Raw genomic sequence first — 16,855 nt, forward strand, 5'->3', positions numbered from 1 at the left:
TCCCCCAGCCGCTCTCTCCGCTCCTCCAATGACCTTCTAAGGTCTTCCTCACTCATAACCTCATCACACACACAGCTGCAAGACTTCTCTAGAGCTGCCCCAACTCTCTGGAATGGTCCTCCTCGTCTTTTTCGGCTTGCTCCTACTTTCTGCTCATTTAAAAGAGCACTCAAAACCAATTTTTTTAAACTTGCCTACCTGTCTTCTGTCTTTTGAAACCATCACTACTTCCCATCACTACATATCTACCCTCCTAGATTGTAAGCTCTATGGAGCAGCGTCTTCTCCTCCTCCTGTGTCAGTCTGTATTTGTCTGTCATTTGCAACCCCTATTTATTGTACAGCACTGCGTAATAAGTATATATGATTATAATATAAATTATATATAAATATATTAATAATAATATTAAATACAGACAAACAATTCACAATCCTAATACATGGAGGAAATGGATAAAATAACATATTACTGAGGGATACTGTATGTAAGATGGTAAATTTCTGGCTATTACGGTCTTTAGTACTTGAGAATCTAAGCATGTACACATTTACTTCATCTACGTGTTTGCCCTAAATCAAAATACATACAGATGCCATGATGCCATTGCATTATAGCTAGACTAGCAGTAAGTCATAAACTTACAAAATTATGTCATTGTGGAGCTAAACTTCCTTCCAAATATTAGCAGGTAAAATTGTTAGCATTTTTAATGTTTTCCAAAAGCATTTATTTTGTATATGATTTGCTAATAATAAAATATTTTACAAACATAATTTGGCACATTTTATAATGTTTTAGACCTGGCAAACTCTTGTATAGTGAGTATGATGCAAACTTAACAACTTGCTTAACACAATGAAGCTCATGAAAGCGTGCAGTTTCTAAAATAGCATTTTTTTATTTAAAATAATGACTTTAAAAAATTTCAATAATATGTTATTTGTTGTAGCTTTGGTTATAGCCAAAAGGGATTATAACTACCGTTAGGCTTGTACTGTGGTCTGTTCCACCAAGGTAGTCTAACTACCTAGTGGTCTTAGTGATAAGAAATCATATAGTTTACAGATTTCTCCAGTACAGAGGTGGTAGTAAATCTTCCAATGCAGAGATCTGTTCTAGTGACAATTGTCTAAGGTTATTCACCTCACTTACTGTTGCATCTATAGGGCAGATAGTAAAGGGAAATGTAAAAGGAACTGGCTGCAAAAATAGTCTGACATGCAAAAAATTGCTTTAGTTATGTATACAGCTTTTGTTTTATCATGCTACTGCTTTTTTTGCCTTGCTTTATTACCAAGTAAACTTTCAAAGCCATACTTATAAAGAGTTTTATTGTGGTAGCTGTTACCAAGCACATACAGTTGGAAAAATCAACATAATAAAAGGCATTCATCCTTTAGAAACATGAAAAGCAAAACATGCCTCATAATAAAAATGCACACAAACCTTTTTTTTAATAATTTAACACTTCATTAGAAAGTTACCCAATTGTTTTTAAATAATATAGCTTTTAGAAGCATTTCAATATATTTCCTTTATTTTACAATATATTGCACATTTTTGTACATTCATTAATAGGAGTTTTTACAAACATTTTCAAAATAATCAACATACTTATTATGAAAGGGCCTCTAGATTGTAAAACAACTTTTTAATATATTTGAAGTGTCTGTATAAGAATTATATATTTTATGTGAACCATATGTGTATTTTATTTCTGTAGACATTACCATACACAGTATCATTTACACAAAAGTTACAAGCATTATGTGAACTCAAGTATATCAGTTAAAAAACAACGTAATTTTGACATAGCAAAAAGACTTTCCTCACTTTTGCATTTAATCAACCTCCCTCTTCCTCCCACAAATTCTCGTTACATGCTACAAACTTTTATCAACCTTGTGACCATCACATTATTCTCCCTCCTTTCTGATCTCCTACCTTCTTTTTCTACATTGCCTATTTCCAGCATTCCTATTTATCTTCTTCCTATCTTCTCTCTTTATAAAGTCTAAGTTACAGTTCTGTTCCATTGATGAGCTGATTTCAAAGAAGAACTGTGTCTTCTGAGAGATGAGAACTAATTTGTTCTATTACATTCACTTTGTCTCAATTTCTTTCTTGTGATATTATCACAGGTGAAAATAAGAGGATGGAACTGAAGGAAGAATAATGAAACAGAGTAAAAGTAGGCATGAATCAGAATAAAGAACATTGGTGTAGAAAGCAAAACCTCCCAAAGTATAAATAGCACATTTAAGATATTTACCTTGTACACAATATCTTTATGCAGTTTTTAGTTAACCTATATAATAAACTTTTATGGGATATAAATTGATGGAAGTAGGATAGATTGATTAATAAATAACAATATACTAAAATAAAGAAGTTATTGAATTAGGAAAAAAAGTAAAAACCTTTACTGCTACAATTTAGAAAAGCATATATGACTAAAATAAAACATCCAAGAATAAAATTGACTAGAAATGTCAAACTAAATTATTACTAAATTATTACATTTTCAGGGTGTTTTCCATGACTAAATACAGCATCTTTGTTCTTTGACTGAAGATTGTTTTACATGTCCTAGCTTTAATAGAGCTACGGTATGTATGAAATATTTCTGTGCCACTTTAAAACTAAAATAAACCATTAACTAATTTCCAACACTGGCAAATCATTGATATATATGTATGTTAAAGATTTGCTAAATAAATCTGAAAATTTGGTATGTAATATTTAAAAATATAAATATATATAATGATGTACAGGATGATTGGCTACAAATGATAAAAATTTAAAAATTACAAAAATGTTTTTGGATTTTAACCTTTCTAACAATATTACCCTGACACGGAAATATACAAGTTATGTTTATTAAAAAAAAATACCAAATAGTATAACAGGGATCTTTTGATTCCAGGTTCAGTATTTCAAGGTTAAGAAAATTTATATTTATTTTTGTTACAGTTTATCAAAAACACATTCATTGAGAATAAGAAAAAAATGTAAAAATTAAAGAGATTTTCTAATGTATAAAATATGAATTCCAACCTCACTTCACTCTGGATTACCTCTCTGGAAATATACTAAGTAAGTATACCGAGTATACTTACAAACTGATTTTTTCAAATCTTTATTTTCAAAATATTTTTAAAAAACCTGTTTAGATGTGAAGCATTTTTCCTTAAGTGGCGCTTTACCTTGTAAGACACAACAATTATAAAAGGGTATACATGCTTTGTTCCATATATCTTAGAGGAAACAATTTTAAATAATTACACCACGCAACATTTTTATTACTAAAAAGGCATGCATCAATTTATATGGAAAAAAATATAAGGCTGGAAACATGCATAGTCAAATCTTTTGTACCTCATAATTTACTGAATGAGTTTGTTTTTTTTTAAATAGGAGAATATGTTGAAAATGATTACTAGGTTCCTGTTGTTAATTTCAACATTTTTACTTTTTAAAATTAAGGTTTTCCATCCTTGTATTTATACAATTCATGGCCAGGTTAATATCTCTGCTGGAGAGTTAGGAAAATGTTTTTCTAGTTGAAATTTAATACTCAAATCAAGAAAATTTGATATAATAGGTTTGGTTTACCCAGGTAAAAAGCCATCAATAGATGGTGCTGTGTCTAAATGTACCTATGTATCAGACTGCAAGTTTGTTACACACTTTATATAAGGACACAGCGCCATCTACTGTGTGTCCCAAGTAGATTGTTTTTCTAATGGCATTTTGAACTAAAACAAATTTGGTTGATTTATTATAGCAAGGCACGCATAAAATTTTAAGGCTTTTTTTCAGGCTCATTCTCAATAAGATTAGAGATAATACCAGCTTTCCTACTGGCTGCTCCCAAGGATGTTTAATAAATATGGCATACAATGTGTAAACTATTATGACAGTAGCTAAAATTTCAAAAGCAGTGGCGGTGCAACGTTTTTAAAAATTGGCCATGGTTTATGCTCTTGAAAAAACACTGCCTTGTGTAAAACATCTTAGTGTACTTTGGTACATCACTCCAATTTTGAAAAAAAGTAATACTGGTAACTGCACAATTTCTATTTAAATTTACAAAATTGGTTAGTTTTTCCAGGCAGGTTTAGTAAAGTAAAAAAAACCCACATGTGGAAGTTCTGATTTCAAGCTGACAAGTCTTTTACACTAAATACTTTTTGTTTTCTTTCAGCCTCTGGAGAATTCAAACCTATTCCACATAAAGAAAAGATCAAGTCTTTAGTACGATTTCATGCTGTGTGTTCAATGCCACCCATAGCTGATCCTAATGGAGTGATCTAATACTTTACAAAATACAGTTTATTAAACTGGTAATAAAATACCTAACAATATTGTCAGCATCACATTATTTGATTCTACTCTAACAAATCCTTTTGGGCGCTGTGTCCCAAGCACTGAGGTCATAATGTTATTACGTTTAGATTCTCAAGTTTAGACTTTTTTTGTAAAGCACTTTTTTCATACTTCATACTTATACTGAAATGCATAATAATTCATCATAACACATGCAATAATAAGGCAATTTTTTTAGTTCTTATGTTATATTTCATAATGTACTGGATGTAAGTACAATGACAGCAGCAAGTAATGATCTGTTATACAAGGAGCTTTTTTCTTTATGGCTCCTTTGCCTCTAGTAGGATTACTTTTATCTCTTAAGTAAGGGCTAATTCACACTGGCAGTGAGTGTGTTTTCCCTTTGGAGCGTTTTCTCACGCCAGGAAACGCTACTGCTTAGGGAGATCTACCTTTGGCACACACTATAGAGAATGAATAGGATTGGGACTGCCACCGCTCCCTGCCACCAGTTGGCACATGTACAGATGCCACTTCATTTGGAATCTGCACTTCTGGGTGAGTGTTCCAGTGGCTGGCAATGTGTCAGATGTAAGGACCTGTGAGAAATCATGCATTGAAGAGGCAGGTGGGAACCTGCTCTAAGCCTAATGAAGAAGTAGGTCTAGCAACAAAACATGCAATGCAATAGGATGCCTTCTTAGCTGTATTGCACTTCCCAATATTGGTATATGGTAGATTGGATGCCAGGATTTGAGGCTGTTTAACAGAGACTTGCATGGGCTTGTAAATAATAGTCAATTATACCATTAAAACATGCAACTGTTTACATTTGACTATATAACAAAAATGATGTTAAACTGTAACAAATTGCTTACAAAAAATATAAGCACTAGGTACAGCTAAAATATATATGTGACATGTTGGCTTCATTTTTATTAGCAAATCATACATTATTTTGTTATCCTAAGTGCTGTAAAACATTATCTATAGTGGCATTTTCAAACAATGTTCTAGTAAGTTTCAAGTGCACACACTTCACCTACTACCAGTAATTTCTTGATGCAGTAGTGAAAACTAATTTAAATTACCCATAATTCAATGCTACTTTTGTAGATGCAAAGGGGCATAAAATCATTCATTTTTTCACATGCAACATGTCATGGTGCAGAACTGTTTAATGGCAGCAGCAAAGTAGGATGTAAATAATCAATAAAAAACTAACTTGACTATGATGAACGATAATAAGCAGCCACAGACACAAGTTGATTTGACCAGCTAAAGCTAGGTCGCTTTACAGATAAAATCACATTTTTATACATTAGAAGGCCTAAGTGTCAATTTGTCATTTCGGGACCCTGCCTCAATATGTGTCAATATTCAATTGTGAAGGTTCTCCTAAAGATGAGGTACTAAACAGATGGTAACATTAACATAGATTCCAACTAAGCTGAGATGTAAAAATTATCAAACAATTAAGTGATTATTGCAAATGAATATGAATCCATGAAACTGCATTCAATTTCCAACATGCTTCATTTGAGTGCTCTGCACTAAAGTTCCAAAAAATATATGTATATATACAATTTCAACCCATTTGGGCTAGGTCTTTTTCAAAAAAATATCTAGCAAGGTCCAGCAACTCAAAGAAGTTAAACTGAAATAAAGGCCTTCACCTTTATTATTAATTTCCCAATAATATTGCATTCTGCACTTCATCGTTGCTCTATCTAAAGATATATAAGGTAAGTGAGACTATCCATTCAGAGCAGTGAAGGGCATCACAACAGAAGCCTTTCACCTGTTCAGGTGAACACACAAAAGAACAGTGTCTAATTGACATCTTCACTTTTAAACCTGTGCGCCATTAGAATTCTCACAACTTCCAAAGAAATACTAGTTAAAAATTATAATCTGAAATAATTATATTGCATCAACAAGTGTTAGTAAGTTACAATATGTCTCAAATTCTCAAATATTGTCTCAGTATTAGAGTATAGTTCAGGAAGATTTTCTTTACAAACATACACTAAAACAGCAAGCAGAAACTTCATGACATTTACTGGCAGGATGCCAGTTTACTAGCAGTTATTGAAATGAAAACTGATCATATTTTATGCAACTGACAATGTTCCTTTAGATTTTTGTAGTGATTATCAGGTTGACAATACTATTAAACACATTATAAAAATAACTGTTCTCCCATTTTAGTGAAACCCAGATATTCAAAAAATGTATTCATTTCCAGTATTCAATTTTCATTCAGTTCTCGTGGCATCACAAACCTAAAAGAAAAGACAAAAGAAATCATCAGAAGCTTCTCCTTAAGATGTAAATGTGTAGAGGTTTTTCAGTGTTAAAGAAAACACATAGGATGTTTTTATGAAGCAGTGAATCTGACATTGAACATTCCCTGGTAGAGAATCTTCCAGATGAATGTGTTTTCAATGGAAGTGGTTGATTCTCCATGTGATGAATGTCAGATTCACTGCTAAATCAATCAATCAGGACCCAACAGATAATGATAACTATATTATAGTGTGTTCTTCAAAATACATCCATAAACTGATATCTTTACATTTTTGGTATGTAAGATCCAGTCTGTAAGTAGATAATAAAAACTTAGGTCAAATTATCACGGATTTAGTGGGGAAACAGGAACATTTGTCCTAATAGGAATTGATAAGCAATGCTTATTAGATTTAATATTGTCCGATTGAAATTTGTAGGTATTTGTTGGCACAGTAAGACCTATTTTTGAGTCTTTGGGAATGCTTTGGGCAAATTTTACTAAAAAGGTGAAATACATCCTTTCCTCTGTTGACCATTGCTTCTATTGTGCTGAAACTCTTAATATGGGTTCTTTTTAAAAATTGCAAAATAAGTTATTTTCGCTTTAAAAAAACGAAACAAAAAAACAACAGTGTGGAGTCCCCCCATTGATAAACCACAGCCTTCTGTAGGTATGAAAATTGTCTTGCCAAAAACAGGATGGGGGGTGTAATCATATTCCTCCACCTTCTGGTCATACCAGACTCCCTGGAACCGGGCTGGCCAGAAAAGAAAGGGAGCTGTCAACGTGTAGTATTCCTTCCTATACTATACCATGCAAAAGAACGAGGGACCTCATAACTGAGGGAGAGGGCCTGTGTGGAGCTTTAGGGAGTCTAGAAGCCTGCTTTAATATGTGGGCCCCCAGATATCTGCCCCTTTTATGAAGAGGTTCGTGTATCGTTTTGCATAGTTACCCTTACCTGTTCCCATAAAGGTATTAAATTATAAATAAAATGGCACACTCCATTTTGAACTCTTTCAAAGTTGCCATACTGAGCATGGTTTCAGTAGCAAGAGAACTCTGGCGATAGAGTTTACTGTCAAACTTTGATAAATATACTCATTATTAAACACATAAGCCCTCAGGAACTCCTCACAATTACCGTAAATACTGTGAGGCACATCAACTGATCCAGCAAATGCCAAAGTTACCAAATAGCCAAGGTGAAATAAAGTATATCTACTTAGAGGTAAGATCCTTGTTGTTTTCCGTCTTTGTGTTCTGATCCCCATAGACTAATTTACCAACAAAATCACTTATCTACAGTAAGCAAAGGCAGTCGTTTAAAGTGGGTAGACTAATGAAAGCTTTATGTCAACCTTAAGAAACGCAAAGAAAAAATAAAGTGAAGCTATGCTTATATGATCACAAAAATCACAATAGAAGATGAGATCATACAACTATAACTGTTCCTGCTTGAACATAAATCTGATATTTTAACACGTACATACTACTAATATTGTAAGTTAGGCTTAAAAGCAAACAACATTACCGCCAATCAATCTTCCTATATTGCAAAATGTAAAGTTGTTCAATAAATACATAATCTTTTATTAATTGCTTTAGATGTAACAGTATTATGTCATCGATTTACATTGAGTGAGGCACTTTACTGGCTTATGTCTGTAGAATGCTTACATAAGAGTTTTGTGTAGTTGGAGTTAACCTGCACATCTCACCATAAATACGTCAACTGTTTCTTTTTTTATACTGATACTGCTCTTCACATTGCAGGGAATAGGCAGAGTGTCTGTAACAGGATTAACATGTGAAAACATACTTTGTACTTCACACTTTGCTATGAAATTAGAGAATGTTAAGAACAGTAGCTGTAACCACTTTGCTGTGAAAAGTGTGTGGGAAAGAGAGTCCTCCAGGATTCCTAACCACAAATGGAGGGGAACATTACGTATCTGAAACAAATGACATGTTTACTTTGCAGGTTTTACTTTCCCAGACAGCAGTAGTGGGGAGCCAAACACAAGATTATTCCTATGTGAAAAAAAACACCAAGGAGAACAACTCAATAAGAAGAAAAAAACGTACTATGATGTACTTATACAGCCTTGGCGGTCTACACTTGACATTCTAATCAGCCCCCAAACCAAAGGGGGTTATTGGGAGGAACACATTGAGATAATGCCGCTAAATGGCAACTCCAATGCATGTTTAATTAGCAAGTAAAGGACTTGCTGTTGTGTAACAAACATTTTAAAGTAAAACTTAAGCCAAACAACTAAACACAGACATAGATCACATAATTGTGAACTGTTTAATTTGCCAATTTTTTTGTAATTTTGTGAACCTGCACTTGTGATAACCCCTAATGCTTCTAGTATGTTCCATATTGGTGCAACTTACTATAGGCTAGTATCCCACAGGTCCACTCCAGCACTTTCCCTTTAGCAAAAAGACAGCAGCACAGGAGCTTGCATCATGAAACGACACTTGCTCAAACTTCATACTTCACACTTTATTTCACCACACTTTACAATATACAAAATGGTTTCTGAATAGAGAATTAGGCGGGCCAAATATTTTTGTTCATCCAGAGTTCAGCTTTGTGTTTTAGAAAGATTGCAAATACAAGCCCAGCAATTCTGTGATACATTTTAATATCAGTAAAACGCTAAACAAAAGTTGCAGATTCCAAATGTTTAACTTCACCAACATGTAGGCACTGTTATCCTTATCAAACCTTGCAAGTACAATGTGTCCTTCAAGTCTTTGAGTAGCCTGCATGGTTCATTATGTTAGGACCTATTTTTCTGCAATTATTCAAGGAAATTGTCTTTGCTACACATTGCTGTATATAAATGTTGTTCTTCCACCTTTACATAGTCCCCATGCAACATCGCAAAACAAAGGTGATCAAACCATCTAGTTATAGTCATCTAACTTGTACCATGGATATCGGTACACAGTCATTGAGTAAATATTCTTCCCATAGGCCTGATAAAATTGCTATGATTAGCCCACACTTTGCTGCAACTCATGGTGCAGTTGAGGCAGTGGGCCTGATTTATTAAAGCTCTCCAAGGCTGAAGATAAACTTTTATCAGTAAAAGCTGGGTGATCCAGCAAATCTAGAATGGATTTCTTAAAAAGTAATTTGCTATTGTTAGCAAATGTTTTTAATCCTGGACCAGATCCATTTCAGGGTTGCTGGATTAGCCAGGTTCACTGATGAAAGTGTATCTTTTCCAGGCTTGGAGAGCTTTAATAAATTAGGCCCAGCACATCTGGCAAAAAACACTTACATTTTATTGTGTAGAAGTATCAATGTCAATGCAAATATCTCACTGGCATACATTTTATAACATGTGCATATGTCTTTTTGGATAGTTAATTTTATTTATTTATATATTTGTTTTTGCTCTGTGGACTATATTATTCATTATATTAATATTTCAAAATACCCATGTAAATAAATTACATTGAGGATGGAGTCATTGTAAACTTAATATGGTATTAGTCAGCTCCATAAGAAACAATCCATGAAGCTGAAAATATTTGGGGCAAACAACTGATAATTCCCGTCTAGAAGTCGGGAATAAAGCTTTCAACATTTATTTGCCATATGGTAATATAGGTTAAACTAGGTATTAAAACAGTGAGGATGTATTTTAGAGTACATTCACATGTATTTTCATATGCGGTACAACAAGAAGTTTTGACATTCATTTACAATGATAGACCACATATACAAGTAAAATGCCTCACTGCACAAATATGACAAATATGATTTTTATCGATGAATTCACAAAACATGCACATTTGAATAGGTCTATATCTGCCTATAACCACGCACAGGGGCAAATATGTAAATGACTGGACAACCCAACTTAGAAAACATTTATAAATAGACCCCTTATTGTGACCAAGCAAAAAACAACCAATATTTACTCAACCTTTTCCTTAAACTCACACATCATTTATAAAAATTGATTCACACATTTTCTAATTTATTCTTATTTGAAAATTGTAAAACTTTTGGGTAAAAGTCGGTGAAGCTTGGGTAAAACAATTCAGGAGTAGATCCCTTTGTATTTGTAGAATACATTTACAACATAGAAATGATCAAGTAGGTAATACTAATGAGGAATAAATGTAAAACATAATAGACATGATTTCACTGTGGAAGAGAAGCGGTGACAGAACTATGTTGGTTCACCATAGAAAGTTGTCTGCAGCATTGACTGGTATTGATTCAGAGTGTTACTACAAAAATGCCATTCCTAGAAATGACAGCTCCTGCAGTGGAAAATCAGAATACTGTAATAACACATGTTTATTTTAGGTTATTCCACTGTTCCTGCCTTCCACTTATTCATTCCCACAAAGGTAAAGATTTACATGAACATTCTGTTGTTGGATTAAAGTCAGTCAGTTATTCCAAGAGCTACAATAACAACATCCTCCTTTAGTGTGGTTTTCTGAACCGCTGTCTATGTATTTAACCATGATGACCGTTGCTCTCTGGACCAATTTTCCTTCTACAAAAACATTTGATATTATATCTCCATCTGCAAGGAATAAATTTAGGAACACTTCTCTACAATTGTTTCAAACACCCCATTCCAGGAATCCAGAGTGTCACTAGTACTGGCTGACTTAGCAAGTGGAATATTCCAGCCCACAGCAGGCGTAATTATCGCCTCACCTTTCATTGACATCTCTGTGATTTCCCTTACTAACAGCCATATATAACATAACTATTTGATTACTCATCCCTCTCTGGAGTCCTGTAAGACCAGATTTATTTCGCTGTTCCTCCACACGCCACGTTCTATCTTCTTGCCATGTTTCTTTAATCTCAGTTTTGATTTAAAGAGCCATAAATGAAGTATGGTTGTGATATGCACATTTACACAAATTACACCAATAAAAATCAAATATCACCTTTCAGCCCCATTGCACAAAGCTGGAGACACTCCCGTGGCTTTTTGGAATATGACAAATTACAAAGTGTAAAATGTACTATCACACTGCAACCAGGCTGAAATAATATTGTGTCTGCCTAAACTGCTAAATGAGGCAATCTGATTGGTTGCATGGCATAACTGCACATTAAAGCTTTATTAGCCCAGATCCTAAAATAAAGGTTAGCAGGTATGGTTATATTTAGTCACATCATTTAAATGGTGGAGTAATACTTCAAATAAATATACTTGTCACATACAGAGGTCTGGGAGTATAAATATACTTGTCAATATACAGAAACATACAGGGGTCTGGGAGAAGGACACTCACCATTGTGGAATATAAACTTGCAGGTAAAAGGAAAACTGCTTTTCAAACTTCTTTTGGGTGCATGAAAGTGGACAGGCGATGCCCCTTCTGCAATAACTGTTCTTACCTGCCAGAATGCTGCCCAGCTATCTATTTTGCTGAACTACAAATGATATTTCAAGGCTAGCAATCCAGGCTTCCCTTTTAGATGCTGGGATTGAAAAAACTCCCAACAACCTACACAGGAGTTACGTCATCCCAGAAAGGCCAAAATAGTGGCCAAAGATAGTAAGGGGCAAGAAGAAAACAAGAAAGATGGTGGCACACAATGGGATAGGTGAGTAGTGTGGGTTTAGTTCCTCTTGAAAACCTTTTTTGGATGAACCAAAATTTTGGATAATGAAAATGTAAAATATCAGCAATGTTGGATTTGCTCAATTCACAGAGAGGTGGTAAAAAGAGGCTTCTTTTTATTTATAATTACTTATCCCTCAACAGTTAAGGCAGGAATTAGGTTTCTTGTGATCCTCAAAAGCCTAGGTAGCATTCTAAGAATCTAAAACTTTATTTACCAAAACTCCAATTTTAAGACATCCTGAACCAAATTTTTTTTTTTTGGAATACTTACAGTCTGCAAAACATCTCAATCCTTGACAAACAAGACGGGTCCTATTCTCACTTCCCATTTCAAAAACATATTGTCTATATGATACAACATACTGTCCTGTGTCCAACAACAGCAGGACAAACACCTCGCCTTGTGTCTTTACAGAAGCCTTGGGAATTGTTTTTTTTTGGGTGGGGGAAATCAATACTGTGTTAATATCTAGCAGTTTTCTTTTAAAGCAATCTTATCTTATGGTAAAGGTTATGGGCAATATCCAATGGCAGTTCGTTTCAGAATCTGTGAATAATAGAGTAATTTTATGTTCCTTTGGTGCAAGAAAAGTACCCCTGTCTAAATTGTTTTCTGCTGATTTGTAGCTGTGGGCATGTTGTCTAAAATGGCACAATCTCTCACAAAAGAAACCCATCAACTGTGGAAACTGCTGGAGCCTTTGTCAATGCAACTGTACACTTGCACACTGTACACTCATTTTTCTCTAGGATCCTGGAAAGAGGGGTGTTAAATCTTGCAGATTAATACATTCTTTAGACTACCCCCAAATAATCAAATTGTGAATACATTTCTAAATGCTGTAAATAAAGTTCAAACCAAGTTCTTCAATAATAAGAAAATAATTAACCTGGTGTTTCAATCAAGGCACAAAGTTTGGTTGAACACAATCAGTTTAAAGTTAATTTTCCCATCTTCGTGCAGTAAGGGTCCAGGTAGAAAAGGTTCCTGCACATCCACCATTGACTTCTCACTGACACCTACCTAGTGGAAGACTTCCGTGCACCTGTCCAGGCCTGTGGTCCAGACTTTGCCACAACTACTAACACTCATGAGCTGAAGAAGCAAGAGAGGCTACTCTCAAAATCTTGAGCCAATGTAGATAAACAAGGGCAGACATATTTGTCCAGCTTGTGAGATAATCAAGTCTTCACAGTGCAGGAAAAAGGCGAAGACATAAACGGACCGGAAGTGTGTTATGCACAGGATTACCAGGTAATAAAAAAAATGTAGCCACCACATTCAACCCCTGGTAAGCAATAATATAGTAATATATTATTAATAAATAATATATAATATAAGCAGTTTTTGGTGATAGTGACAGATTCCCCACAAGAGAATGGGTGCAAAATCAGATTTACAACTATATAAATAGACACTCAATAATAAGTGACAATATAATATTAAGAAAGCATGTGCACATTTAAAAAAAAATATGCTTGTGAAAAAGTGTGTATAATAATGGTTAACTGTATAATTCATTTGTAATAAATTATATAAATAAAACAATATTGAAAAAGCTAAAAAAGTTTTTGTATACGGAAGGCACCACATAAAGGACTACATTCTCAGGATCTTTAAACACTTGCTGCAGGGAATTCTTGTATTTCTCCTTGACAGGCACTGCTCTTTTTATTAATGATATACTTACACAGTGACCAATGTTCTTAATGGCAAAATGTGCATCATTTGTAGAACAATGCTGTAGCCTGTAATGCAGGAACCAATTATTGTAATATATCATTCTTTTTCCAAGGCAAAGCACGTCCCTGAGACATCTTCGTGACTGTGTAGTTCCTGTAATGTGTCGACAGAACATATATAGCACAATAGCTACTTTGATAAACTGCTGTAGATGATGATGTTTAACAGCTTCAAAATTAGCTTTATTATCCCAGTATAAGCAATTTCATTACTATGCATATTTGAACTTTATAGGTTGATGACACTTTAACCAGCTGCACAGTTTCATTCTAGTGTTATTACCAAACAGTATAAAAAGGTTGAAATTGGTATTATTTCCACAATAATCCACAACATACTGAGTCAGAAAACAGGTGTTGGACCAAGTTTATTTTCTTATAATTCTGAACTCATAAATGTGAAATGTCTGGCTCTCATAATGCAGAATCATAATAAAAAGCGTTGTAGGATAATTTCAGATACCGGGGTATAGTGTGTCCCAGCTGACCTATTCATCAGCAGAGCACTGTGCATAACACCAAGACCACATACAAGGTAGACACTTGCAGGACATCTTTGAACTGCTGCTCTCACCACAAAGCACACATTCTAATTCCAGGTGGTTGCTATTTTCAGGTAATTATATCTGATTTATGGCAATTTGCTGTGTTTACACAGCACCTGCAACTGTACCAAATCATTCTCTCATTCAGTATCTCGGCATTTTCTCAGAAGATCTTTTGGAAACCATTACAGCTTTGAGGTTTAGTTATAAAAAAAGTAAAAATATACAAATACGTGCTAAACTTTTGTATTTGGCTGGGCCATCATCAGAAAGATTTTCCATTGCTTTCTGTCGTCAGAAGAAGTGAGCTGGAAAATCCCCAAAGGGGACGCAGATGGCCATTGTAAAAAATAAAATAAACCGTTTCGGTTGAAATTGAGTTCATATAAAATGACCAAATGGCTAAAATAACAAATAAGATTAAAATTCCATTTTTCTATACAGGTTAGGAAAAAAAAAAACAAGCATGTGGCTTTTCTATTTTTTTTTAACTAAATAAGTGGCACTGGTAATCCACCTAAAAAACATAAAAGTAAGCTTGTAAACGTTCAATAGTAAAATGCACCTAATTGTGCATCAGAAATAATAGGGGAAAGTTGCATAGTTGTCACAAATTGGTTTTTATATAATTATGAAGCTAAATGTATACAATGGGGTTATTCTTATTCTTTTTTGTGACATATGTCACCCTACAAGGGTCCAGGAGGTAAAATATCTGAATCTGATCTGAATATCTAAACTGCTATTACTTTATTTCTTCCACTATGTGTGGGTTTCTTTCTTTCTTTTCTGCAACTTGCTTAAAAAAGGTTAAATGCATATACAATTCCTGCCACTATGGTTTAATCCTGGGCTGCCATGGTGGGACAAAGCTTTCACACTTTCAGGTGGCCTCAAAGCTCCTCTGCTTTCTCTTGCCTCCCACTCCTTTCCATTGGTCCATCACTATAATGGGCCAATTATTTGGCAAATGAGAAAGTACAAGGGAGAAATTTTAGAGTGGGAAAAATTTGGCAATACCAATAAGTGTTCATGTAATGTAATGTGTTGGAGAATACCAGTTCTTATATGTGGTGGCTGCATTAATTTTCATTTTTCAATCTAAGGCAGTGTTTTTCAACCAGGGTTCCTTGCAACTCTGGGGTTTATTCGGAGATTGCTAGGGGTTCCTTAAGCAAGGAGCAGTGTAGGACTATTAGGCAAGTTTAACAAATACCAATGATCTCTTTGGCTATCTGCAAGAGTGGCAGCCTTCTTAATGGCCAGCAATGTAAGAGTCATTCTTCCTACTGACCACTATACTAATGTACTGTAAGCTGTGGATATAGTAATTATAGAAGGGGTTCCCTGTAGACCTGAAAGTTATTTCAAGGGGTTCCGCTCCATGGTAAAAAAAAGTCAAGAAATACTGGGGTAGGGCCTAAATTTTGGCTAAGCTCAGACTAGCAGTATTATACTTCTACATTTACACTACATGACATGTAGCTTCCAAAAATGTCTTGTGCCTGTCAAATAAAAGACAACTTTTAAATGTTATCTATTTTAGCATATGGTTTTGAGTGCTTGCAAAAAACACTAGTCTCAACTCTTCCATAGTGTCCTTGTCACTTTCTAGGAGTTAAACTGAAAGTCCTAAAATCCTCCTTATTAGCTATCTTCTACAAATTACCACACCTCTCATGTTACAGAGAAGAGTAGAAGGAAAGTAAAAGAAAACAATAACAAGAGAAAACTTATGCATCAAATTTAAGGACAAAAAACATTTTTATCCTTGGGTTTAGATTTGCTTTAAGTAACAGACCCTGACCTTCTGTGTGCTAGTATGTGACTTAAAAAAAAAACTACCCGTCAAATAATTAGGACTGCTCAAGTGTGAATCAGATATGCATGCTCCTGGTTTATGGTATAGGATTGGTTTACGTTCTTGTGGTCACAGCTGTACTGAGCATATTGACAATAGTGAGACAGTGCTAGGGCAGCAGAATTTACCCTTTGACATATTGTGGTAGCTTTATTTTGTTTTCATATACCGGTTATCCCCTGGACACTTGTGGCTAATGCAGAAAAGTATTGTAGGGGGAACCAGGGTGCAGGCAAACTTAAATGATATGCAAAGGATTTTAATGGTTCAGAATACCTGAAGCCATCTCTACTTTGCTGGTTTGTCGAGATCATTCATATACCCTGTTTCCCCGATGATAAGACACTGTCTTATTTTTTTTGGAAGGCCAAAATATGCTCTAGGGCTTATTTTCAGGGGGATGCCTTATTTACCCATGAAGAAGACTACAGTACACAGTTATTGTTCAT

The 16,855-nt window shown here is 34.5% G+C and overlaps 1 protein-coding gene across 1 annotated transcript in view; it reads right to left on the bottom strand.

The window, feature by feature from the left end:
- Positions 1-1,315: 1,315 nt before the first annotated feature.
- C5H8orf34 (chromosome 5 C8orf34 homolog) overlaps positions 1,316-16,855 on the bottom strand; it is a 126,575-nt gene continuing 111,035 nt past the window's right edge. The window contains exon 14 of the mRNA XM_072411079.1: positions 1,316-6,618. Coding sequence (XP_072267180.1) covers positions 6,611-6,618 — 8 coding nt within the window. The 3' untranslated portion in view covers positions 1,316-6,610. The remainder of the gene's footprint in view (positions 6,619-16,855) is intronic.

The sequence above is a fragment of the Pyxicephalus adspersus genome, chromosome 5, assembly GCF_032062135.1.
Source record: "Pyxicephalus adspersus chromosome 5, UCB_Pads_2.0, whole genome shotgun sequence".
Lineage (NCBI taxonomy): Eukaryota > Metazoa > Chordata > Amphibia > Anura > Pyxicephalidae > Pyxicephalus > Pyxicephalus adspersus.